The sequence below is a fragment of the Physeter macrocephalus genome, chromosome 20 (assembly GCF_002837175.3).
Source record: "Physeter macrocephalus isolate SW-GA chromosome 20, ASM283717v5, whole genome shotgun sequence".
Classification (NCBI taxonomy): Eukaryota; Metazoa; Chordata; class Mammalia; order Artiodactyla; family Physeteridae; genus Physeter; species Physeter macrocephalus.
In genome coordinates this window covers 19,040,956-19,068,347 of record NC_041233.1, presented here as the reverse complement: position 1 = coordinate 19,068,347, position 27,392 = coordinate 19,040,956, and the positions used below count along the sequence as shown (strand labels likewise).

The 27,392-nt window shown below is 35.5% G+C and overlaps 1 protein-coding gene and 1 pseudogene across 9 annotated transcripts in view; one reads left to right on the top strand and one right to left on the bottom strand.

The window, feature by feature from the left end:
• CTNNA3 (catenin alpha 3) overlaps window positions 1-27,392 on the top strand; it is a 1,750,900-nt gene that overhangs the window by 1,140,696 nt on the left and 582,812 nt on the right. For all 9 annotated transcript variants that reach the window (XM_028481840.2, XM_028481834.2, XM_028481839.2 and 6 more), the window contains one exon: window positions 4,597-4,689. In XM_028481840.2, the coding sequence (XP_028337641.1) occupies window positions 4,597-4,689 (93 nt within the window). The remainder of the gene's footprint in view (window positions 1-4,596; window positions 4,690-27,392) is intronic.
• LOC102995473 (transmembrane protein 33-like) lies at window positions 9,693-19,860 on the bottom strand (annotated as a pseudogene).

Genomic DNA, 27,392 nt, shown 5'->3' with positions numbered 1-27,392 from the left:
CCGCGGCATGTGGGATCTTCCCGGACCGGGGCACGAACCCGCGTCCCCTGCATCGGCAGGCGGGCTCCCAACCACTGCGCCACCAGGAAAGCCCCTACAACTTTTTTTTTTAATAGACCTGAAAGGGCAGTAAATTCAAGTTTAAAGCATTTAGAATGAGATGTACATCTTAGAGGGCACAAGGACTGGTGAGAAGGAAAGAGGCTCACAAATGAGGTGCTGATGTTAAAAAAATCACTCCCCTCTGAGTAACAGGAAAACATGTCCCTGTCTGAAATTTTTTTTTAAATTTGACTTTTGCAATTATTAGATAGAGTATCAGCAATTATTTTAGTGATATAGCTTAATCTTTTGTAAAAATGAAAGAACGTTGTGTCCTGGCCTTGTCTTTTTAATAAACTTGTGAATTTTTTTTAATAAATAAATTTTTTTTAATAAACTTGTGAATTTACCTGAGTGCGCTTGGTCTCATTTATTTAGGATAATTTAGGCTCTGATTTTCTTGGTCTTGGCTAAGGACATAGCACAATAACAATAAAAAGTCTGGTCAATCATTTCAATGCAGGAAACTTTTCAATGCTTTAATTCAGGATGGCATAAATAGCACACACATAGCCTTGATTAATAGTCTCCCTGTCCTTGGATAGTATGAGTATGTTTCTTCTCTCTGACTTTGTTTTCCTATTTATACAATAGAGGATTAGAGAATGAGGTCAGAGGTCACAAATTGGTGAACTATGAACTAAAGTAAGTCAACAGACTGTTAGCTTGGTTAAGGAAGTGAGTTTTTCCTTGTATTTCAACTTGTTTTAATGAGGCCTAATACCTTTAGGCAGGGCATACACACTCATGTTTGCCTGGGGCACCACCATGCACCCTAACCACTGTTACATCTGGATGCTATGTTTGTATTCCTTGCATGAGTCCTGTAAACATTTGAATTTGTGGCTCTTTGATTAGACATTTTGTCAAATTTTTTTAGACCCCCTAAAGTTTTAATTCTATAAAACCTCTTGAGAGAGTGAATGTTCTTTCCCACCCCCCATTAATAGAAGGGAGATGAGCTGGAAGGAAATTGATACATGGTCAGGGCTAGCTGGCATCAGGCTATCACAAACTATCTCATTTAATCCTCAAAGTACTCCAGTGAGATTGATACTATCATACCCATTTTATAGGTGACAGAATCTCAGAGATGTTAACATTTTGCCCATGGTCAGAAATTTTATTAATTGTGGGAATTGAGTTAAAACCCAGATCTATTTGTCTCCAAAACCTCTCTGTGAACAGTTTTCCTTAGTGGGCAAAAATCTTTCACAAGGATCTCTTGAATAATGAAACTTTACACAGACTTTTGAAACACTGTCAAAGTTAGATATATAAAAGCTGTCAGATGTCCAAATATCTCAAACTGTTTTCTAAAATATTTTGTTTGCATGCTGTTTTCTTTGACCAATAGGGAGTTGCCTTCATGCTATGCTGGAGAACATACCTGACTGCCTAAAGAGCCACACAGAACTTAGGAATATTGTTAGAAAAAATTTGGCTTTCATTTACACATTCATGTGACTTAGAAAATATATCACAAATCACTCAAATTAGAAATGTAAATTGATTTTTATCATATAACTTTCTCTATTTGGTCACAGAATACTAGCTATCCTATAAATTCAATTTGTTTGTATAAAATATCACTAAAACTCCACATGCCTTAATCTGGAAATAGTACTTGATTATCTAGAAAGTTTACCTGACATAGAACAGTTCTGGTAAGGAGAAGTTTGGGTATGTCTGAATAAAGGAAGACAGAAAGAGTGTTAATATAATCATTAATTGAGTAGAAAACTTTGAGGTGTGCTGTATTTTCAATTGAGAGTTTTGTAAGACTTACATCTGCTAATATAAACAGAAACTTTGTGTTTAGCCTGATTTTTATGTTAACATTAGTCACTGAATTGGCTACAATAAACATGGAGACCAGAAAATGTTCAGAAGAAGAATGTGTTTTTAAAAGGGAAAAAAGGTAGAGATGAAACATTAAAAATAAATAAAGTAAAAGAGTGTCCCCACCCTTCCTCCTGGTAAACTCTAAGTCTGTGAGTCTGTTTTGTAAATAAGTTCATTTGTGTCATTTTTTTTAGATTCCGCATATAAGCGATATCGTATGATATTTGTCTTTGTCTGACTTCACTTAGTACGATAATCTCCAGGTCCATCCATATTGCTGCAAATGACATTATTTCATTCTTTTTAATGGCCGAGTAATATTCCATTGTGTATATGTACCACATCTTCTTTATCCATTCCTCTGTTGATGGACATTTAAGTTGCTTCCATGTCTTGGCTGTTATAAATAGCTCTGCAGTGAACATTGGATGCATGTATGCTTTCGGATTATGGTTTTCTCTGGATATATGCCCAGGAGTGGGATTGCTGGATCATATAGTAGCTCCATTTTTAGTTTCTTAAGGAGCCTCCATACTGATCTCCATAGTGGCTGTACCAATTTACATTCCCACCGACAGTGAAGGAGAGTTCCCTTTTCTTAACACCCTCTCCAGCATTTATTGTTTGTAGATTTTTTGATGATGGCCATTATGACTGTTGTGAGGTGATATCGCATTGTAGTTTTGATTTGCATTTCTGTAATAATTAGTGATGTTGAGCATCTTTTCATGTGCCTCTTGGCCATCTGTATGTCTGTTTCTTTGGAGAAATGTCTATTTAGGTCTTCTGCCCATTTTTTTGATTGGGTTGTTTGGGATAGATTGGGAGTTTGGGATTGACATGTACACACTACTATATTTAAAATAGATAACCAACAAGGACCTACTGTATAGCACAGGGAGCTCTGCTAAATATCCTGTAATAACCTAAATGGGAAAAGAATTTGGAAAAGAATAGATACATATATAACTGAATCCTTTTGCTGTACAGCTGAAACTAACACAATATTGCTAATCAGCTATGCTCCAATATAAAATAACATTTTTTAAAAAAGAATGCCTATATAGAGTACCTTTCTGTAATTTTAAACTTTGGATTAACCAACATTCATCTGATTTGACCAAAAGATTGAGGCAATAATTTAAAATTTTTACTTAAAGAGTGCTCAAATTTACAGATAGCTATTTTCTGCAAGTGCAGTGCATATTATTATGAGACGTATTAAAGCAGTTAGACTGCTAAATTTTACTTTCTGTGAGTGGGGCTTTGGGAGTGGGGGAGAGGGGCAAAGAAACTGCTGCCCTTTTCAAATAATTCACAAATGTGCTAATTATGTGTCAGATATGAAAGTTGAGGCATTATGACCTTCAAGCCAACAAAAGACCTTTTCAAGTAAGCCATTTCCATGTATATTAATAAAGTGAACAATGCCGTTCCCCAGTTAAATAATGTATGGCTGCTATTTCATTATATGTAAATGCAAACCATGGAGTTGTTTCACTGTTGACAAAGTTAAAGTAATGCTATAAAAAAAGCAAAGGCTGCAAATCCATGTAAGTAACAGTTTGTGGTACTCTACAAATAGTCATCCAAGGATATGTTTGTTGTTCGCTTCCACTGCATGCAGTTAAGTGCGGTTTCTCTGCAACTGAATGCATTTTGGATTTGATCAGTAAAACTTGCCATGTGCTAAAGTATATAATAACTAACAGAGATATTAGGAAAGTGTTTGTTAGAAAAGCAATCTCTTTGCAGTGATGAAGACAACAACATATTTTGTAGATCAAAGAAAACATTGCCTCTGTACATGAATACTCACCTGTTAGCAAGGGGAATGTTGAAGAGGAGTGAGGTTCAGAGGAAAAGAAAGGAATTCCATGATCTTTCTCATGACTCATTCATGGTATAAAGAAATTATTTATAAACATTGGACTTAGGTAATGGACATGAATGTAGTTATTTAAAAGGGCACCCATTTCCCTGGAAAAGAGTGTGAGTTTAAAAAGCAATAATGTATAAAAGAATATGGGTATTACTAAGGGCTTGAATCAAATTGACTGCTCGAATGTCAAATAGTGCCTACGAAGTTGTAGTAGAAAATCAAGAACAGGAAGAAGAATTCAATTATCTTGTATTTGTCCAGCTTTGCAGCATATTTGATGCTGAATAAAACATGAATAAAGATACAGTCATGCTTAATGCAACTTAAGTATGCATAATAGACCTCTGGGAAATAATAAACCAATTACAAACTTAAAATAAACCACAATCATATGAGATTCCAAGAATCTATCAGCATTCAATCCATAAGTAAACTTTTTTTTCAGTCCCATAGGAAACCATAATAGTTATCATCTTATTATGGGCTAGGTGTTGATACCAAGAGACTGTACAGGGTTTACTAATTCACTCACCAGTCTTTCTTTTGGCTTTAAATGATTTTCCATGGCCCTTTGTTGTTATTTAATATCAATAGATTATCTGAATGCTTCCATAAAGCAGATACCAGTGACATTTATGAAAATGCTGTTGTTTGTCATTGAGATTTTCAGTGAACATGTACATACTCTTCCTTGTCTAGGATGACAAATGTTTCTTCATTTCCTTCATAATCTGAGATAATTTCCATTGTTTTATATTGTATTTAAGGTGGCAAATCTTGCTTGCTCCATGTCAACAAATGAAGATGGAATTAAGATTGTCAAAGTTGCAGCCAATCACCTGGAAACCTTGTGTCCACAGGTATGATAACTAAGTTACTGACTCTTTCATTAAACTAGCTATAAAAAATTATATGTAATGCTTCAGACTTTCATACATATGGAAATATTTTAAAATATATGTTTTAAACACAGACAGTGACTCATCCTAAGGTCATACTTTATTGTTTGCTAAACCCCTCATTCTTTATTTAACACCTGGTTCTTGTAACATATCCTTAGAGAACATATTAGAATTTTGTGAAAGGTATAGTTTGAAATCAAAGCAGTGTTTTGTCTAACAGATCTGATTTATTTTTAGTCTTATTTATTTTGAAACCTCAAATTATATGACATTAATGTTTTTTTTCCCTCTTTTATCAAAAGAAGGCATGAGTTTGAAAAAAGCCAAGAAATATTTTCTTGTCTGCAATTCAGGAGTTTTTTAAAATCTGAAGAGCAACACATTCTTTAGGGAATTATTTTTAGATGACGGATTGTCTTGAAACCGTGAATCAGGATACACATAAGGTCAATCTTAAACACCTTCCTTGTCTTAGAATAAGCAATAAATAGTATGGATAATTACTTCATAATAAAAACCACAAATGTTGTAAGGATGTGAAATATAATAATGATTAGAAACTTCAAGTCTCTGGACATCTGCTTAGATTCTAATTTTACTGAAAGTAGAGTGTGTGTTAAATTCTTGATTTGCCTTGCTGGTGATTTCATCTCTAAGAATATTGAGGAAACAGTAAGTGAGAGTGCTTCCTTAGACTTAATGTTGATTAACAAGTGAACACGGGCTGAAGAAATGCAGTCTGAGGACAGGACCTGCACCTGAGATCTCGTAACTGATGTCAGTTTTCTGTGAGGTTCCACAGGGAACAGAACTCTGCAGTGAGGTCTCTAAAGTGGCAGAATCACTTATACTCCCCTCAAGAGTCTGAATTCTCATTTCTCACATAGTGGATAACACTTGATGCTGTCATTTTTGAAATGTCTTTTGAATCCAAATAGTATTCAATGTATCTCATTGGTTTCAGTTTATAATTTTCTGATTACTCAAGAAAACATTTTTTTAAAACATTTATTAACCATTTGGCTTTCTAATTATGAGTTGCCTCAACCCTTTGCCAATTTTTAGGTTTTTTTTTTTAATTGCATTGCTTAGGTTTGTTAAAAATGTCTTCTGTTGACTATGGCTTTTCTTTTAACTTTGAAAATAATATTTTAATCATAAAAGATTTTAAGAACTTTAATGTGAACATATGATCTATCTTTTAATTTCTTAAACAGACATTTGAGCACCTACCCTGTGCCATGGTTTGTTGGTTTCTGCTTTGTCAAGAAATTCTTGCAACAAAAATGTTATATAGTTCCCACATTTTCTTTTTAAAAGATTGAATTATTGTTATTTAACCTTTAGATGTTTTTTTCATCTGAAATTTATTTTTATGTCTAAATGAAGTGGGATTTTTTTTTTTACAGTGGTAACCATTGGGAAACTGTCATGTATTAAATAGTTGATCCTTTCCCAATTAATGTGAAATGTTACCATTTTTCACACACACACATACACTTTTTAAATGTTTCCATTGTTTTATATATATTTGTATACATATGTGTATAAACTATAACATAAGTAATGCAAGCATATATATATACAATACATGTTTTATTTAATACATTATACATGTATAATACATACATATCAAATCTGAATAGTTTCTTTACTCCTATTCTGTATGAAATATAAATTGATAGATAAATTGAAATATGTTCCAAAGTATACAATTTTCTGGGATCTCTATTCTATTCCAGTGACTCATTTCTTTATCCCTGCAACAGTATTATGGAACCTTTTTCCAGTTTTGTTGAGATATAATTGACATACAGCACTGTATAATTTTAAGGTGTACAGCATAATGATTTGACTTAGATACATCATAAAATGATTACAACAGTAAGTTTAGTGAACATCCATCATCTCATATAGATACAAAATAAGAAAGAAAAAAAATTTTGTCTTGGGATTTACTCTCTTAATAACTTTCATACATAGCATACAGCCGTGTTCATTATATTAACCATGTTATAATTACATCCCTACTACATACTTTCTTATAACTAGAAGTTTGTAACTTGACCACTTTTATCCAATTCCCACTCTTTCTACTTCCTACCTCTGAAAAGCACAAGTATTGTCTCTTTTTCTATGAGTTTGTTTGTTTTTGAAGTATAATTGATGTACAACACTACGTGAGTTCCTTGTGCACAACATAGTGATTCAATATTTCCATATATTTCAAAATGACCATGATAAGTCTAATTACCATCTATCATCATATAAACATATGATATCATGACTGACAAATTCCCCACACTGTATATTTCATACCTGTGACATTTATTTTATACATGGAAGTTTGTACCTCTTAATCTCCCTCACCTAGTTCTCTCATCACCCCATCCCCTCCCCTCTGTTCTTGGTATCTATAACTTTGTTTCTGTTTTGTTATGTTTGTCCATTTGTGGGTTTTTTTTATATTTCATATGTAAGTGAAATCATATGGTATTTGTCTTTCTCTGTTTTACTTATTTCACTTAGCATATTCCCTCTAGGTCTCTCCATGTTGTCACAAATAGCAAGATTTAATTCTTTTTTATGGCTGAGTAATGTGCCATTGTGTGTGTTTATGTGTGTGTGTGTTTACCACATCTTCTTTATCCATTCATTTATCGATGAGCACATAGGTTGCTTTAATATCTTTCCTATTGTACATAATACTGCAATGCATATATCTTTTCAAACTAGTGTTTTTGTTTTCTTTGGATAAAAAGCAAGGAGTGGAATTTCTGGGTCATATGGTAGTTCCATTTTTAATTTTTTGAGTAATCTCCATACTGTTTTCCATAGTGACCGCAGCAATTTACATTCCCGTAAACAATGCATAAGGGTTCCCTTTTCTCTACATCCTTGCCAGCACTTGGTATTTGTGGTCTTTTGGATAACAGGCATTCTGACAGGTGTGAAGTTGACAGCTCGTGGTTTTAATTTACATTTCCCTGATAATTAGTGATACTGAGCATCTTTTCATGTGCCTGTTGGCCATCTGTATATCTTCTTTGGAAAAATGTCTCTTCAGGTTCTTTGCCTATCTTTAATTGGGTTGTTTCTTTTTTTGATGTTGAGTTGTATGAGCTCTTTGTATATTTTGGATCTTAACCCCTTAATGAATATTTTGTTTGCAAATATCTTCTCCCATTCAGTATGAGGACTTTTAATTTTGTTGACAGTTTCCGTCACTGTGCAAAAGCTTTTAAGTTTGACGTAGTCCCATTTGTTTATTTTTGCTTTTGTTTCCCTTTCCTAAGGAGATTTATCCCCCCAAAGTATTGCTAAAACCGATGTCAAAGAGCATCCTGCCTGAGCTTCTTTTTATTGTTTACTTAACATTGTAGTTACTTTATTGCTCTAGAAAATTTAGTTTTTAAAACCATCAGATTACATACATAGTGATAATAAGACTGCCCCCCGCACAATCAACTGTATATTACAAGGCTTCTCTAACTTAGTAGATAAATATTACAAAATTACAAAGCTAGCTGGTAACAGTTGAGCTATCAAGTAGGTATCACATTTCTATAGATCACAAAGTTGAATAAAAAGAAAACCGATGTCACTGGTAAGTCACCAAGTATATTTGAGAAATCCAAGTTACATGCGCACAGAAGGAAACTGGTTACAAAAACCATTACATTACTCTTTGTTAACATTTTGCAATGTTTTAAACATTTGCAGTCATGCAACAATAAATAAAGATCAGAATGAATTTTAAAAAGGAGTCAATGGAAGCTGAACTAATGTATTTAACAAATTACACAACTCAAATCACAGTTACATAATACATCCAGTCCCCCCAAACGTATCTGTGCATTACACCATTGAAACGCACACTATTTTCCCCCACAACTCCTCTGGCTCCATTCCCAGTCAATAACCTTTCCTATAAACCTTTCTATTTAATCTTTTAAGTCAGATTTGATGGGTAAGTATGTATAATCTTCATTATTATTTCAGAACAGATACAAAGTTTAGTCATATGCTCAATCTTCAGTTACATTCGTTTCAAAAGGCATCTGAACTGCTGTAACCGTCTATGACAATTCAAGCCTAAGAAGCCGAGAAAAGTGGCAGTCAAGAATCTGATCTAAGTAACTGTGTAAACTACGAAAATACTAAAACCTGTGTGTCCACATTTCTAAAAGAATGATTTCCTGTTTGAGAAGTGTTACTCAATGGATCTCTGAAAGGAAAACTGACTGAATGCTGTACTGCTCTCTGGTGTAAAACGCTTAGGTGACCACAAATATTTACCCAGTTGGTTAACAAGCTTTCATTTGGGCCTTTTAAAAAAATATTCAAAGCCACAAAAGTAATTATGAAAACAAAATTTTGGAAGGTCATAGTATAAGATACATATAGAATTCCTATTATAATGGTACATCCAAAATAAATCTGTCCTAACACAGCAGCACAAAATCCATTTAGAAACAATTTGAAATTACAGTGGGAAGTGTTTTTGTTAAAATCGTCAACCAAAATTACTGAATAGCAAAAGAATACTGTCTCAAAATATACTGAATTTACATGTTATTATTACCACAGTGAACTCATGCCAGATATAAATTCAGGTTACCAATTAGATGAAAACAAACTTTAGAGCTATTTTTACCAGAGAAATAAATGTACTTCATGATAAAGGCACAGAGTATATAAAGAATTTTTGATACATTTATCACAAGATTCAAACTTCCCTAACTATTAACAACACATTACAATAAAGTTTCTCAACAAGTGTTTAAAAGGCTTGATTTAACATGCCAGGAAAATGAATATTTTTCTTTTGAGATGCATTTATGTAAATTATGTAAATTGCATTGAGGTCACTTTTACACCTGGAATTAACCATCCCTAGCGGAAGTACCAGCGGCTAACAATGCTTATTTATATTATATATAACTTAGCTGAATGTTAAACTATGCAACTGTTGGTGCCAGTCTCCTTATAAAGGCAATGCTCTGGAGACAAAGTCTTCTCACATACAGTGGGCAAGCAGCTTTCATTATCAGATGTTCAACAACAATCCTCGGTTCATTAAACAAAGTCCAACAATATGGATTTCTTCAAGAGGAGTATGAAAGAGTAAGGAATCTATAGCATGTAAAAGGGTGGAGCAAACTTCCATGACCACTAAAAAGCATAAAAACTTCAGTAGGCATCAAGAATATTTAATTACAAGCAATGAGTTTCAGAATATTCTGTTGATTAGTGCTTAATTTATCCAAAGGAGCTCTCAGCAGAGGTAAACTATTTGAACCCTTTGCATCAAGGACCTTTTTTGTGTATGTGGCAGCATGAAGCAAATAAAATAACAAGACTGGGAAAATACTCATTGTAACAGGGTAGGGAATTGACAAAAATGAGTGACTAGAACAGGTAGTGACAGCTGTCCTCTGACAAAGCGTGGGCCAGGAATGCTCTGCTTAACTGGAAGTGTGGTAATCTTTGGTGCAGCCTCAGAGCACTAGTCAGAGCATTTGCCAGCAAAGCACATAGGTAAAAGCTTGCTGCTTCATGCAACCCAAGAAGAGGCAGAACAAAGCAGAGCCATAAACTGTGAACAAGCGAGAAAGCCACATTGCTATGTCCAGTTTATTGGCCATCATGAATTACACTGCACCTGTCCCTTGGGGGCTGTTCAGGCCATATCCGCCATGGGGGGCTCACACACGCATCTGGGATGCTGTCCAGCATGGCCAAGAGCAAATCTGGGTTTCTAGAAAGACCGAAGTGAAGGCAGAGCTTTGGAACAAGGCCCAGCAGGGCCAACCTAACACTGGCTCCAGGTTATTGCTGAACCCGGAAGTGCTCCCTTCACTTCTGTGGGGAAGAGGTGGTGATGCAGAGGGGAAACCCTCAGTGGTGCACTGAGGCATGACAGGGAAGTGTCCCTGCCTATGTTTTTTCCTAGAAGTTTTATGTTTTCAGGTCTTACACTTAAGTCTTAATCCCTTTTGAATTTATTTTTGTATATGGTATGAGAAAATAGTCCAGTTTCATTCTTTGGCATGTAGCTGTCCAGTTATCCCTAAACCATTTATTGTAGAAGCTATCTTTTTCCCATTTTATATTCTTGCCTCCTTTGCTGTAGATTAATTTCTGTATACATGTGTGTTCGTTTTTCTGGTCTCCTTTTTATGTTACACAGATCTATGTGTCTGTTTTTGTGCAGGTACCATACTGTTTTGATTACTGTGCTTCGTAGTATAGTTTGAAATCAGGGAGCATGATACCTCTGGCTTTGTTCTTCTTTATCAAGATTATGTTGGCTATTTAGGATCTTTTGTGTTTCCATACAAAGTTTAGAATTATTTGTTCTAGTTCTGTGAAAAATGCCATTGGTATTTTGATAGGGATTGCATTAAATCTGTAGATTGCCTTGGGTAATATGGTCATTTTATCAATAATAATTCTTCTAATTTTTATTCACTTTGTTAATGTGGTATACCACATTGATTTTTTGAGAATATTGAACCATCTTTCATCCCTGGGATAAATCCTACTTGTTTGTGGTGTATGATCCTTTCAATGTATTGTTGAATTTGGTTTGCTAATACTTTGTTGAGGATTTTTGCATCTATGTTCATCAGTGGCATTGGCCTGTAATTTTTGTGTGCATGTGTTGTGTCTTTGGTTTTGGTATGAGGGTGTCACAGTCTTAATTATGACTTTGTATTACATCTTGATATCTTCTAGGCAAATTCAGTTACTTCATTTTTTTCTTTAAAGTATTACTGTTCTACTCTTTGCTCTTTTATAACTTTCAGGATCTACTTGCAAAGTTCAATAAAAATACATATTAGAATTTTTATTGAAATTGTTAAAATGTTTTAGGTTTTAGATTATTTTATGGAATAATGACTCCTTCAAGATATTAAATATTTCCACTACTAAACGTGTTTATATATATCTCCATAATCAGATTTTTAAAAAAATGTCCTTTGGGGACTCTTTAGTATTTTTTTTATTATTAATTAAAAATAAATTCCATAGCCACATGCTGATGGCATCCAAATTTTTCTCTCCAGGCCAGCCCTCTTTCCTAAAGACTAGACTCAAATACTTAATTTGCCCTTGACATTTCCACATTGATATCTAGAAGGCATCTAAAGCTTAAAATAACCAAAATGGAACAAATGTTTGTTCTATCTCCACCTCATTCTGCTTCCTCTTCAGTCTTTCTGATTTTAGTTAATGGCATGGCCTTTCACCTAGTTGCTCTGGGCAAAAACCTAAAGATTTTACTTTTTTTATTCAGTAAATATTTATTGAATATATACCATGTGGTAGGCATTATTTATGCAACTGGGGAGTAAACAGTACAGAAAACAAAAATTAGACAAAAATTCTTGCCCTTGTGAAGTTTATATTCTAATGATATCTAATGGCTGGTTTTCCTATTTAACCCATTAACAAGCCCTATCAACTTCACCAAAACTTAGTTATCTTGAATCTACATACTTTTCTCCATCTCGTTTGTCAACATCATAGCCTATGCCACCATCATCTATCTTTAACTACAGAAATATCATCCTATATGGTTTCCATTCTTACACTCATATCTCTCTAATTACTTTCTATGTAAAAGCCAAAGTAAAATTTTAAAAAATGTTTATCATAGCAATTGCTTTCCTTAGCCCCTTACAGTAAAATGCAAACTTCTTTTAATGGCTTATTCAGACTTAATATGAAATTCCTACTGCTTAACTTTCAGCCCTACTTCATATTATTTTTCTTTTCACTCATTAGATCTCTGCACATTGGCCTGTTTCTAGAATACAGTAAGTGCCTTCCCACCTGAGGGAGTTTGCACTTGGTAATTTTCCAGTGTGCTTTTCTCATATGGCTATATGGACTGCTTCTGTTATGTTTAATTTGTGAGAACTGAGCTCAAATATCATCTTCTCAGACATCAATCTCCCAAAGTTACTTCTTCAGCTATAACCTATTATGTCACCGTATTTGTTTATTTTAAAGTCTCTTTTTTTGCATTCCACATATAAGTAATTATTTATCTGAAATTATATTTTATATTATTTTGTTACTCTTTATTATACAATGTACATACTCAAACATAAGGTTCATGAAGGCAATGATTTATAGTTCCTTGTTCACTACTTATGTCTCCCATACCTAGCAGAAATGCAGCATATATCGTAGGCTCAATAACTATTTGTCCAATATATAAGTGAATGATAGGGTTTCTAGAATGTTAAATCATTCTATATTCATAGAGGACAGCAAGATTTTTTGCAACGTCTTTTATGATACTTTTCCTAACGAGGCATGTCTTTTTTTTTTTGACAATGTAAAGAAAATTTACCTTATAATTTGAGTTGTAACTGATGAAAAACAAAATCCTTAAAATGGTTGATTAATGTATAGTTGCTAAACAGGGGTGAGACCTCTACTGCTGGGCTGCAATCTGCTCTTGGCCTAGCTCATTTCAGTGTTTTACTAGTGATTTGGATAAAATTATAGAATTACATTCTTAAATTTTTCAGTTAAAAATAAGAGGATAAAGGAACTATATTAGCTGAAAGAGTCCAGTCTCAAAGAATTTGAATATTCAAAATATGGACTAAATATCAGTATCCAGATGAAATATAATAGGTATAAATATTAAACCATGGATATTGGGCACTATAAAACAAATTTAAAAGTAGAGAATGGAGTAAATATAGCTTAGCAAAAATTTACTCTCCAAAAGGCTTAGAAGTTTTAGTTGATAGTAATCTTGGTGTGAATCAACAGTGTCGTGTAGCTGTCAGAAAAGACTAGTATGATTTAACATTTTTTCATCAAAGAATAAGTTCTAATACATTCTCAACCTTCTTTGTACTTCAAAATTATTTTTTCAAGTTGAATATTTTTTATATGGTACGTCTTGAAATTCGGAATTAGTGGGTCTAGAGTGAACCCCAGTTGCCTGTGTATGTATGCATGTACACATGTATGTATGCACATGTGCATGTAAGCTCCATTTTGACAATATCTATTAAAATAAAATATGTGCATAGGTCCACTAATTCCACTTCTAGCAATTTATAGTACAGATATATGTGTGCACACGCACAAAAGTCTATGAGCAAGTTTTCTAAAATCTTTTTTTAATTGAATTAATGTTGACATAAAGTATTATATTAGTTTTAGGTATACATCATGTTGATTTGATATGTTTGTACATTATGAATTTATTACCACAAGTCTAGTTACCATCTCTCACCATACAGAGTTATTACAGTATTATTGACTGTATTCCCTATGCTGTACATCACATCCCTGTGACTTATTTATTTTAAAGTTGGACATTTGTACCTCTTAATCCCCTTCACCTATTTTGCCCGTCCCCTCTGGCACCACCAGTTTGTTCTGAGCATGGTTTTTATGCAGCTTTATGTGTAATGGCAAAAGCTAGAAGCAACCTAAATATTGGGTAGCAGAGAATGTTAAAAGTTGTTTAAAGTAGTAAGTCAGCTCAATATGTGTTTTGGTATGGAAGATACCCAAGATAATTGAAAAGGTATATTTCACATAAGTATGTATATTATCTCACTTATGTGAAAAAGAGGAGAACGATTGAGCCATATGTTTATGTACCCATAGGAAAATTTTTCAAAAAGGTTCTCATGAAAATTGTAATAGTGTTTACTTCCAAGAAGCAAAACAGGAGGAATACTTTCAGATCTCATTTTATTTCTTTAAGGACTCTTAGTTTAACCAGAAATAGGTATTTCTTAATTTCAAAACAAAACCTAACCAATTTAAAAACTTCTAGATTAATTCTGGAGTGAGTCAGGTTGAGAAAACACAGGGCAGAAGGCGCTAATGGGGCTGCACTTAATTCCAATTAATTGTTAAATGCCATTGATTTCACCTAGGTTTCAGTGAACTGGATCATCCTGTTTCTTACTGTGTCTAGAGGCCTCAACTGTAATACTTTTTTTTTTTTTTTGCGGTACTCGGGCCTCTCACTGTTGCGGCCTCTCCCGTTGCGGAGCACAGGCTCCGGACGCGCAGGCTCAGCGGCCATGGCTCACGGCCCCAGCCGCTCCGCGCCATGTGGGATCCTCCCGGACCGGGGCACGAACCCGTGTGCCCTGCATCGGCAGGCTGACTCTCAACCACTGCGCCACCAGGGAAGCTCTACAACTGTAATACTTTGCCCAGTTACAGGTGTCACACTTTTAAAAGATTGTCACTTGGAGCATATTTAGCAGAGAATATCTTAAATAGTGACATGACTTGAAACTATGCCATATAAAAAACTCCTAAAAGCAACAGGGCATTTTTAGCCAGGAAAAGGTAACACATGGAGAAACATGAACACTATCATCAAATCTTCAAAGGGGTATGCTGTGGAAGACTTGCTCTGAAGGTCCCTAAGGGGCAGAGCTACAACCTATGAGCAAGAGCTAGAAAGAGACAAATTTTATCTCAGTACAGAATGAATTTTCTAAAGGAGCACTCCTGGGGGGAAATTGGACTTTGTTGAGAGGGAGGGATTTGGAGTTTCTCAATGACACAGACATTTAAAGGTAAGGAGGGTGATCTTTAGACCAAGCTATCGTGTAGAGGGTAAGAATTTGGCCTACAAGCCTTTTAATGCCCAATCCTGAGATCCTCTAATGGATGTGTCTTTTATTTAAAGGGGAAAAATGTGATCTGGATGATAGCATTGCTGGAGTACTATAGCTATTTGAACTCAACCTGGCAGAAGGATAAAACTATTACTATCTATAGGGCCTAATCCTTGTTCCATTTTAACAAGTAACTTGGAAGGTTATTTTGAAAGTAAACATTTTGTATTTGCATATGGCACAAATAGGAGAAAGAATTCAAGGTTCTAAAATATGTTGATAATCCGGACTAATGTTTGAAAACTCATAAGCTAAAATTTAAAATGGTAAATGTAAAGTCAGAGCCTTAGGTTAAATAAAATCTATTGCACAAGTGGATAGGCAAAACATTGCTTATGAAAAGCACCTGGAAAAACAGGAGTTGAGAGGGACATTTGTTATCTAGTTCAGTGAATTCCAAACACTGGTCCATGAAAGCGTTCTCATGCTCTATAGTGAAATTAGGTCAAAAGAGTTAAATTTTTTTTTAAGTAAAATTTATTCAACTTTTTACTCAAAATTAATGTATTTTCTACTTTGATATTCATGAAAAACAGGTGACATTTGTATAGCTGACACAGCTTTATAAGTCAGTAGCATGACATGGGGACCATCTTACAGCTTTAAAGTGATTATGGGGCTTAGCTTGTAGAATATGGGAAACTTCCCACTGTACTTGGCACAGAAATGTCCATGTCTAGAATACCATGTGGGTTCAGGCCCTACAATTTAAGGGCTCTGTAGAAGAGGAATGAGTTGTTTAAGCCAGAGTTAGTTATTACCTCATCACTGGAAGTGATTTTTAAACAGAGTCAAATAGGCTATGCCTTGTCAAAGATGTTGGAAAGAGAATTTCTTGATTGGGTGGTAGAGGTATGAGATGGTCTTAAATAAGATTCTTTAATTAGTAAAAAGCATGGGAAAACTTTGGATATTTTCCCTTACGGTGAATACACTTACACTCAATTGGGCAGACTCTCACAGGTGCTTAGACTTTCCAAAATCAAGTCAAATTTTCTAATCTCTGTCACATTTGCATCAATATCTCTTACAGCTTTGTTACATCTTCTTCTGTTTCTCCCTTTCATCAAATGGTATCCAATGACCTGACAGAGCTAAAACAACTGGCAGAGGCATCTAGTTTATTTTCAGTCATATGCTTGGGGATATATTTTCATAAATTGCTTATTGGAAATCTATAATTACTTTCTAAAAGGGTTGTATATTAGGTATGTTGAAAAGTGGGGAGGAAAGTCGAGGCTGCCCAGACATAGAAGTCTATGAAGTATAAAAAGAACAAAGTACCTGGGGGAGGGTGTGCACTGAAGATCACCTGAATTTATATTTAAACATGGAAAAATAAAATCCCCATGAAGGTAGGAATTTTTGGTTCCCTGACATACCCTAAGAATAATGCCTGACACATAGTAGGTACTCAGTACATTTTTATGGAGTCAATGATTATATGTGCATGAACTTATTTTGCATTGTAGACATTGGCAGGGGCATGCTGAAAGCCAGCACTATTCCTCATCCTTCTTTGTTCTCTAAGTATAGAAACTCCCAGTTTCTAACCATTTCTAACCAAAGTGATAAAAGGTCCCAATATAACACTTTGCTTGAAGTACAAGTCATGTTAAGTGACTAGCATTATCTGTCTCTGCATGGACGGGATTGTTTTGTTATAATAACAGCTTGCTCTGATTAAGTTATGATGTGTTACTGTATTTAGTTCACGCTTCAGTAAGGGCATTGGGCTATCACTTTCAAATGGAAAAGCATGTCCTGATTTGTATGAGTATTTTGTTGTTGTTTTTGTGATCAAGGAGCCGTCATATCTATGAATTGAAAGTACTTAATTTTCTAAGTATCATACTCTGGGGAAGCAGATATGTTTTCTTTTCATCTTTTGTAGATGATAATGATGGATGTTTTGTTTGCAGCTAAACGGTGTAGGACTCAAATAATCAATTTAGAATAATCATATGCTTTAACAGTCTCAGAGTGTACCTATGATAGTTGTGACAGGCCTTTTACAATTATACCTAATCTATTTCTTTTCTCTTCAGAGAAGGGCAAAAAAAGAAAAAAATTCTAAGATTTTGGAAACCAAGAGTCATGCAAGACATAAAAAGGCTAAAATGAGGTGATCATTTTTTTTAAAGCTGATTATGATTGGCTTGTTGATCCTCTGGACTGTCTAGGATGATTTCAGACTGGAAGCCTAGGATCAGTCTCTTCTCTGCCATGCTGTGATATTTACATGGAGAGACAATGCCTGAGAAAGCTATGAACGGAGTTGCTTTCCAAGCCTGGAAATTAAGCTCTGTATTATTGTAGTATCATTGTTCTAAATCCTGTCCTGATTACACAGTTGGCCACTCCCTTCCACTCAACCCAAGGATCCCTTTAATTTGACAAATATTTGGTGACCACCTATCAGGAGCATCCGTGAAACTAGGGCAAGCAAGGAGCAGGCAATAAAGATTCATGGGGTACCCACTAAAACACTTCTCAGGAGTGAGGTCTGGGTTCAGTGAGGAGGGGCTTTATCTAACAAATTTTGAGGTTATGTGTCCTAGAAGAAGAAATGGAAGTTGTAGAAGAGAAGTCACAACCATTAAATTTTAGTGGGGACGTGGGATCAAAGTTAGATAATGGCTTAAAAGTAAGTAGCCAGCAGTAATTGTGATTCCAAATGAGAGCTGAGGCAGTAATTTCAGGATTATTCACAAACCAGAGAGTCTATGCTAGATCCCTCATTTACGCTCATGGTATATGCTATAATATTAAGCATGTTAGCATAATGGATCTGTGCCAGCCTCTAGTTACAGAGGAAAAAGTAAGACGGAGCTTTACTATATTACATTTCCAATGAGAAGGGAAAATGTATTATCCAGGTATTGATAGAAACAAAGTGGTGTTAGAGAAGAATACATGAAATGCCATGGAAGCTAGAGATACATGTCAGGGGATTCTGGGAGGACTCTCAGAAAAGTGACATTTTCTATAGGCCTGAAAGGATGAGCAAGATTTGGATATTTGGAAAAATGTAAAAAGGGCATTCTAAGCAGAGGAGATGGAAAAGTATATAACAGAAATTGAAAAAAGTAGGTAATTTAATCTAAGCCACACTGTTTCTTAATGGGAGCTCCTGGCATTTGGGGTGGGACAATTCTTTGCTGTATGGGACAACAACATCAAATGCCAGATAGGGTTCTACATGCCAGAAAACCAGAATCTAGGGCACTAGATACACAATCACCATCTCCCCCAGCACAATCTTTGTGATAACCAAAAATGCCTCCACACATTTCCAAGTGCTTTCTAGGAGATATTGTTTCATTTGAGAACAAGTTGGAGGGCATAGGCTGTGGAAAAGGGAGAGGTTGGATCCACAATTGAAACAAAGGTTATAGCCCTTCCTGCCAAGTGAAAGAATTTACATTTGGAATTTAGTAAAGGATGGCAATTCATTACCGGTTTTGAGTAGGAGACTGACATCATTACAGCTTTGCTTCCTGGGTATTAATCTGGAAACTATGTGTCAACTGAGTGGAAAAAGGGATAGGCAGGACCAGTTAAGAGATTATTGAATATAATACACGGAAGTCAGAATTTGAATCAGAGACATGAGAATAAAAGTTATAGATGGGATAAATTATAAATGGATGATATAAATTGTCCAGAAATTGAAAACAAATTAGATGATAGTGATGATGGAGTCAAAGAGGATAAATTTTGGATGGTTTTGGCTTATACCTGGGAGGATAGTGGTTCTATTAGGAGAAATTGGAAATATGATGAGGAAGGACGAGTCACTTTAGGGCAGGAATTAATATATTTAAAGTGCTACCTGAACATCCAAGTAGTACTTTAAATATATTTAAGGTATTCTCAAGATAAGGTTGAGATTATAGCAAACAACATATACAAGAACTTGAGATATCACAGCTAGATATGGTAGCCATTTGTATAGAGGCAATGGTTAGAACCATACATGTAGGACCAGATTGCTAAAGAGCAAGAGAAAATAAAAGGATCAAAGGCAGAACCTTAAGAAAAGACATCTAGGAGAGAAGAAGAAGAATCTGAGAAAGAACAGTTATCGAAGTAAGAGGAAATTCAGGAACAGGTGGCTTGGTGGAAGCCCGGCAAGTTGAGGGTGCACAGCGCTGCCACATGCTCCAGAGACCTCCAGTGGGATGCGTACTGACAAGTCTCTGGTGGAGCTGGAAATTAGGAAGTCAGCAGTGATCTTAACAAGAGAGGTTCTGGTGGCATTGTGGGAAAGGAGGAGAGGGTGGGGCTGGACGATATAATTCTAATTTTTTTTTCCTTAGTCATTGAAAAGTAAACCTAACTGTGGAAAAGAAAAACACCGGGAATCCCCACTTTGCAGACTTTACTATAGAGTCTTACCATACTTTTTACTTCCAGTTAATTTTTCAATATTGCTTTTCATCTCCGGTGTCTATACCGTACAGTAGGTCTTTAAGTAATTCGAGCTGTGTTCTCTAAATTATGTTTTAATTCAGTGAGCACAGCCTCATGGAGTTAAATATGAATAGGACCTATTGCAGATTTTTGATAAGCGGTAAATAAGACCAAGATTCCAAATTATAGTCCTATAACTGAAAGACTCTGAGCTCTCATTTTATGTGTTGTTATTGACAATGCCACTGACCCCTACATCCCGATTTAGATTTAGAGGGATTTTCTGCATTCTTTTCAAGAAAAGGGTGTTCCGCTTCCACATCCACACTGAATCAGAAGCTTGGAACTATCAGATGACTCTCAGTCTCTTGGAATATACACTGAGTAGGGCAATGACCTGGGAAAGTCAGTTTTAAGAGAGCAATGGAATAGGCTTAAGAGTAAATGTGAAAAGAATATATGTAGACCAACCATCATTATTTTTTTTTAATGCTATTGTTTCTGTTCTAAAGCTGCCTTTGCTGACAGTGTTCTATAAAATAAAATACTCTGCCATTTTGGATCACCCAGGGAGAACAGGACTAGGAGAATGGGAAACAATTTGAATAGACATACCGTTATCACATGTGCTCAATCTAAAAGGCAATGCGCAGATACCAGATCAAGGGGAGTGAAATAGAACTGTGTTGAGGTCCAGAAGCTATAAGGTCATTGCTCCATAAGATAGAATGAACTAGGTTGGGGAATTTTTAAGAGTCAAAATGGTGTTTCTAATAAGTAGCAAGGTATCAATAACACATGGAATAGTTTGTTTTTAAAAGTAGATTTAATCTGTGTTTTGACCTACACTTTCAGAAATAACAGTCACTGTACTTAAATCATAATAAAATTCCACTCTTCATCTAATGAAAACAACGTGAGTTAAAAATCTCACAAAGTAATCGTACCATCTGCTTTTGAACATATACACACCTTCTGAATATGTAACACTTGGTAACAAAGTACATTGAGGAAGAGATGGCCAGCTGTCATGCAACTGGGATGTGGCAAGCGCATCCCCAGAATTTTCATACTTAACTCTTTTGACAGTCTTGTGACATTGAATCATTGGACTAATTGTATGTATAAGGAAGAAGAATTTCTTCAGGATTTGTATACTAACATTCTTCTTGGTTTTAGGGGAATTATTTCAACAGAGTTTTTATCTATTCATATTTGTGTAATTCTCCAAAGAACATATACTTTTTTTTTCTATTTCTCCTTTCTGTAAAAAAGGTGATAAAGAAAATTTCCCAGAAATCTTTACTTTCAACATAGAGTCTGTAATGCCTTTTGACCCTCATGTATTTAGGGCTTGCTATTTCAGAATTCTAACCTTGGCTTCTTCACAAAGGGTAGCAGTACTTACTATTTGATATTTGTGTATCACTTTATTATTTAAACAGGCTTTGTAATTTCTTTAAGCTATCACACTGAGTAAGGTTCAATCCCAGAGAGGTTAAATGGGCTCTCTAAGATTACACAGCACACTGGGGGAAGAATTTAGAATATAATTCTTGTCCTCTAAAATCACTTAACATCTCTGTTTACTTAACAGGATGGGCAAAAAACGATTGATCAATGTGTTAATCATGTCTTTTTGCTATAGTATTTTCAAATATTTAATAGTCAAAGGTTTTGATTAAAAAAGCTTCTATGGGCAGGTAGCTGAGTATAAAAGTATATATTTAAGATAATAAAGCAATATTTGGTCCCTTTGAGCCCATACATGGATAATGCTAGAAAGACCAATTTGACTTTAAAAGATTGAATTGTTTCAAGCTGTGTATTCTCATTTTCTTGAAAAGTATTCTTTTTTTTTTTTCGGTATGCGGGCCTCTCACTGTTGTGGCCTTTTCCTTTGCGGAGCACAGGCTCCGGACGCGCAAGCTCAGTGACCATGGCTCATGGGCCCAGCCGCTCCGCGGCATATGGGATCTTCCCGGACCGGGGCACGAACCCTTGTCCCCTGCTGCGGCAGGCGGATTCTCAACCACTGCGCCACCAGGGAAGCCTGAAAAGTATTTAAATCCCCTGTTTAGGATTCAGGCAATATACTAAATTTTTTAAGAATTTACTCTAAAACATCACACTCTTTTGAACATTGTCTCTTTTATCATTTAATGAAATTATGTAACTTCATGTATTTGTTTTGAGGTAATGATTATAGATGAGTTCATACTAAACTTAAGGTTCAATTTCAGTAACTATATTAGTCTTGGTATTTGTTGAATTTGCTTCTTCTTTCTACTTTTTAGTATTATTTATTTCTACATCAACAATGACTCTGTATGCCTATTATTTTGAGCCATTTCAAATAATTTTTCTAATCTGGAAAGTTATTAATTACAAGTGAATGATTGAATAAGAAATAAATATTTCCCAAAGACTTTAGCTCCATTCCTAGGTGAAATAGTGACCCAAGAAGTGTACACTTACTATCCCTCACATATAAGTGCTGTTGAATATTTTTGGTGGTGATGTTGAAATATTTAAATGATGTTGGTGGAGGCCAGATAAGTTACTTTAATATAAGAACAGGCAGGGAATAAGTAAGTCTGGAAGAAACTGGAAATGTTTGCCTGCCTTAAGTCCTTCGAACTTATTTCCCAAGACCTTTGAGGTCCCTCCTCCCACCCCTTCCCCACCCTCCCAAAAAAGGGAAGACCAGAACAGAAAAACCCCTGTAGCCAGTTTTTAGGTCCTTATTCTAGTACAATATTTGATTTCTATTTAGAGTACATTTTGTTGTTTGTTTTTCCTTCTCAACAACCCTGTAATTGGCTAAAGGTATTATTGCATTTTCCAAGAAATACTGTTGTGCAGATAGAGATATTTCATGGATAATACAGTAGTGAGATAAACCATTTTAAGGAAAGAGACTTTGGCCTCCAGATAGGTCTGGTACCAATCTGAGAGTAGGGGCCATCAGATAGGAAAGCAGACTATAGTGTGAGGCAGCTTAGAGGAAATGAGTCAGAAGTGTAAGGATCCATCACAGCTCATGAGTGCAAAACTCCCTGTCAGCATTCCAAGAATTCATGGTTGTTCTCTCAAGCAAATACTTATGTCTGTGACCTGGGAGGAAAGTACCTGTTAGCCAAGCTTCACTGATAAGTGAATAAAGAGGTGACAGCCACCTTCCTTATTGAAACCCTTGCTTCTTTGTGCTTAGTACACTGTCAATGGCCAATAGATAATAATTATGGTTTTGCTTTTTGCCAGATGTTTTCTATAAATCACAAAATGCAAAGACAAAGATTTGAAATCTTTTCAGAACACAAGTATGAATAAAATGAGGTCATTTGTTGCAGTCGTGGGTAGTACTTCTCAAAACAGAGTTTTCATAACAAATAGTTTCTAGAAAGATCTCTTTGGAAGATATGGGATTTTTAACTTAGACTTTGCATGTAGGTCAATGGGTATTGTCTTTTGGGAGTCATGTCACTTAACACAGAAGATCCATTGATTTATTCTACAAATGTTTATTGAGGACCTGCTTCATACCAGGTACTTTTCTAGGCACTGAGGATACTATAGTAAATACAACAGTCAAAGTGCCTGTCCTATTGGAGCTTATACTCTATACGAGAGCTAGCAATAATAAGTATGGAAACAAGGACATAGACAAGATAATTTTGGATAATAATAGCTAACACATAGTTTTTGTATGTGCCAGACTAGTTCTAAATACTTTTTTAATATATTAACTCATTTAATCCTCACAATAAGCCTAAGTGGCAGGTACTATTAATTACACATTCTTATAAATGAGGAAACCGGAGTCCAAAACATTCATGTAACTTGCCAAGTCAGAGGGATAAGGAGCTGGGAGCTAGGATTCAAATCTGAACAGCTTGATCTTTTAACCCATACTGTTACCCGCTGTGCCGCATGCTGCACTATGAGGGAAATCAGATAAGCTGAGATAGAAAGTGACTATGGGCAAAACATGCCTGGATGCAGAGGTGACATTTGAGTTGATAGTTTTACAGCAAGAAAAAACATGCCATGTGGAGTTTTGAAGAAAGAGCTTTTCAGGCAGAAGAAACTTGTGTAAAAGCCCCCAAATGGGAATGAATTCAACCTGTTTGAGTGAAGAGATGTAGGGTTGAGTAGGAAGGAAAAGGAAAGGGCAGGGATTAGACCTTGTCAGACCATGTGAAGGAGGTAACTGCAGTTCTACTGGAGGCATTTAATCAGCGTAGTGGCTGATGTATGGCAAATAGATGATAGAGTTACAAGAGTGAAAGAAAGGTGATGAGTTGGTTAGGAGGCTATCCAGTTGTCTAGGAAAGAATGATAATGGCTCAACCTATGGTGGTGATTATGGAGGTAGTGAAACCTATAACACTGAGAAAATATTTTGGAAATGGTGGTGATAGGGTTTATTGAATGTGGTAGGTGAGAAAAGAGCATGATTAGGCATGGACTCTGAGGTTTGGGGTCTAAACATCAGAGTGAACAGTGGTGTCATTTACTGAACTGCAAAAGATTTGAGGAGATGCCATTTGGGGATGTGAAAAATGAGTTCTATTTAGGCAATATACTAGGAATGAGATAATCACGTGTAAATGTCAGGTGGAGGAGAGAGAGCCAGTGTGAAGTTTAGAGAAGAGGTTTAGGCAGGAAAATTGAAAATTGTCAACATATAGAGTCTATTTAAAACCATTGGATGGGATGATAGAACACCAAAGGAGAATTTAGTCTTCAGAAGAGGAAGGAAGGAGGGTTATAATTGTGGGGCACTCCAACATCAGCTAACAGCAGAGGAGAAACCCATGAAAAGCAACTGAGAAAAAATAACCAGAGAGCAAGAAGAAAACCATGAGAAGGTAGAATAGTGGAAAACTAGAGAATTAGTTTAGAAAACTAGAAACACTAGAAGGAAGTGTTTAACTTATGTCACTTATTGCTTGAGACTCAGGGAAGGTGAGATCTGAAAAACTACTCTTTGGATTTTGGTTACAAACAGATATAGTAGACAAAACTTGATTTGGTGGGGCTTTATTAATTAAGACTCATTCTGTATGCCAGTTAAATTTCTGAATAAGGTGACCCAAGGGACCCTTAGAGTGGTGATTCTCAAAGTGTGATCCTTAGACCATCAGTATTAGTGTCACCTTGAAACTTATTAGAAATGCAAGATTTAGGCCCACCCTAGACCGTATAAATTAGAAACCCCAGTGATGTGGCCAAGCTGTGTTTTGACAAGTATGTGAGTGATTCTGATACACGCTATAGCTTCACCTCAATAGTGTTGTGATGGAGTAGTCTAGTACAGGGTCTGGAGACCTGATCATGTGTATCTCTCACCAACTCCATGTCCCTTGTGCCTTGAAATTGACCATAGTAGGAGTATACATATCAGGGAAATCAGAAATCCCCAAATGCTACAAATCAGGGCTTCCCCCCCAACATCCCCCACTTTTTTTTCTGAAGAGCTTACTGTTAAACCTTTACCAACAAACTGCTACTGGTAAATTCGGTAGATCTGGGGTGGAGCCTGAGAATTTGCTTTTCTAACAAGTTCTCAGGTGATGTTGATGCTACTGACCCTGGGTCCACACTTTGAGAATTATCAAAACTAAATTTGTTTTATTTTGTCATACTTCTCAAATGTTCTCCCATTCCTTTTTATGCATTTCTAATTGCACGATCTTCAAAATTCTCTTTCAATTTGTTTTCATCTTTATCTGAATTTGGAGTAAAATTTCACTCCAACATCATTACCATTATTTTAGTCTTCATTACTTCTGGCCCCCATTATTACCAGAGCTTGTCTCCATGACAGTCTCCGCTTATTCCTCTGGCTAACATTGTTACCCTGTGCAGACTCTTTGATGTTTCCCTCTTCACTCCTCCCACCTTGGACATAAGGTCATCTGATGGCTGCTCTTGCTTCCTGCATCAATTTCAATTTCCTTTTGTGCTTGAAAACCAAACACTTATTACCGGGTGTTTTCCACCTCACACCAACATATATCCATCCCTTACTTAATCTTTTGAATCAAACTACTTTATTCCTATGTCTAGGCTTTTGTTCATAACTCTGTGGACACCTGACCTGCACTAATTTCCTTCCATCCCTCTTTATCCTCTATATACATTCTACCTTTCCTACACATTCCAACTCAATGATATATTTTACCAACAGGTATTTGACAAGATCTATAATTATATCTTTATGTCCAAGGCAGAAAAATTAAAGCTGAGTGTTGGTGTAATTAGGGAAAATTGTAGTAGATTAACACAAAGGATTTCACTAAAGAGATCAATTTTATCTTGGAGGTTCTGTACTTCTTTATGTCCTTTTCAAATATTTATTTTGAAGAAAAAAGATCTAACATTTATTGAACATCTATTTTCTAAGTACTGTGATAAACATTTTCCCTACATTATCTCATTTGTATTCTCACAGCAACTCTGTAAAGAGATACTATTGCATGGGTCTCTTGAAAATCCAGAAATCTATTTATCAAGTCTGTTGTTAACATAAATCTGGTTGAAAAAGCTAATGTTATGGATGATCAGGTCATGAGTCACCATATCTTGTCAAGCTAGAAGAATGAGTCAAAGTCAACAAGGGACATTTAACAGCAATAACTATAAAATCTATATCCAAATTAAATTCCTCCTTCATATATATATATAAGTTCTTACAGAATTTACTTTACTGAAGTTTATGGGAGAGGTCAAATGAAACTCCCTAAAGCTCAATATGAGCCGATAGGGTGATATAGGTGCTAATGAAGCTAATACACTCTTACTTTTGTAATTATAGAAGTATAGCATCCAGAAGATCAAGGAAAGTTATTTTTCCTGTGTATTCTCACCAGCCAATACTCATTTGGAGTATTGTGTCATTTTTGGTTAATCTATTTAAGGAGGATTTTGATAAATTATAGAGTATAAAATGATGACTACTAGAATGGCACCTTTATCATAGTTGACAGAATAGAGAATACTGAGTGGTAATATTATTAATTGCATTGAAATTCTGCCACATGGAAGGACTGGAGCAGCTGAGACATGAAAATAGGCAAATAGGTGGAAATTTAAAAGGGGTAGATTTCAGCTCAATGTAAAGAAACTTTTCTGGAGTCAGCCAGAACAGCCCAACAGTCGAATGGACAGCCTCAAGAAACAGACGACATCCCATCATTGAATGAGATCAAGGAAAGCATTTTCTATCTTTAAAGATTCTGGGATTTTATTCTCTCTTTCATTTGCCTTCAGCCTGCTCTTATTCAAAATGATCTCTCCCCCTTCTGATTTGTAATTGCACTGAAGGACCACATTTATTCATTAAAGCAATTAATTACTCTTCCTTCCGTGGGCATTGATATTATTCTCCAATATCCCTTCTCCCACTAAAGTCCTCAATAGGGGGAAAAAACTGCCATTATGTTTTATAGCCCACTCTGTGAACTGGGCTGGGATTCTGAACACATACCTGGGATTCAATAAGCACTTGTTGACTGACCAGTAATTTTCCAACGTGCTGAGGCTGCTCTCTTT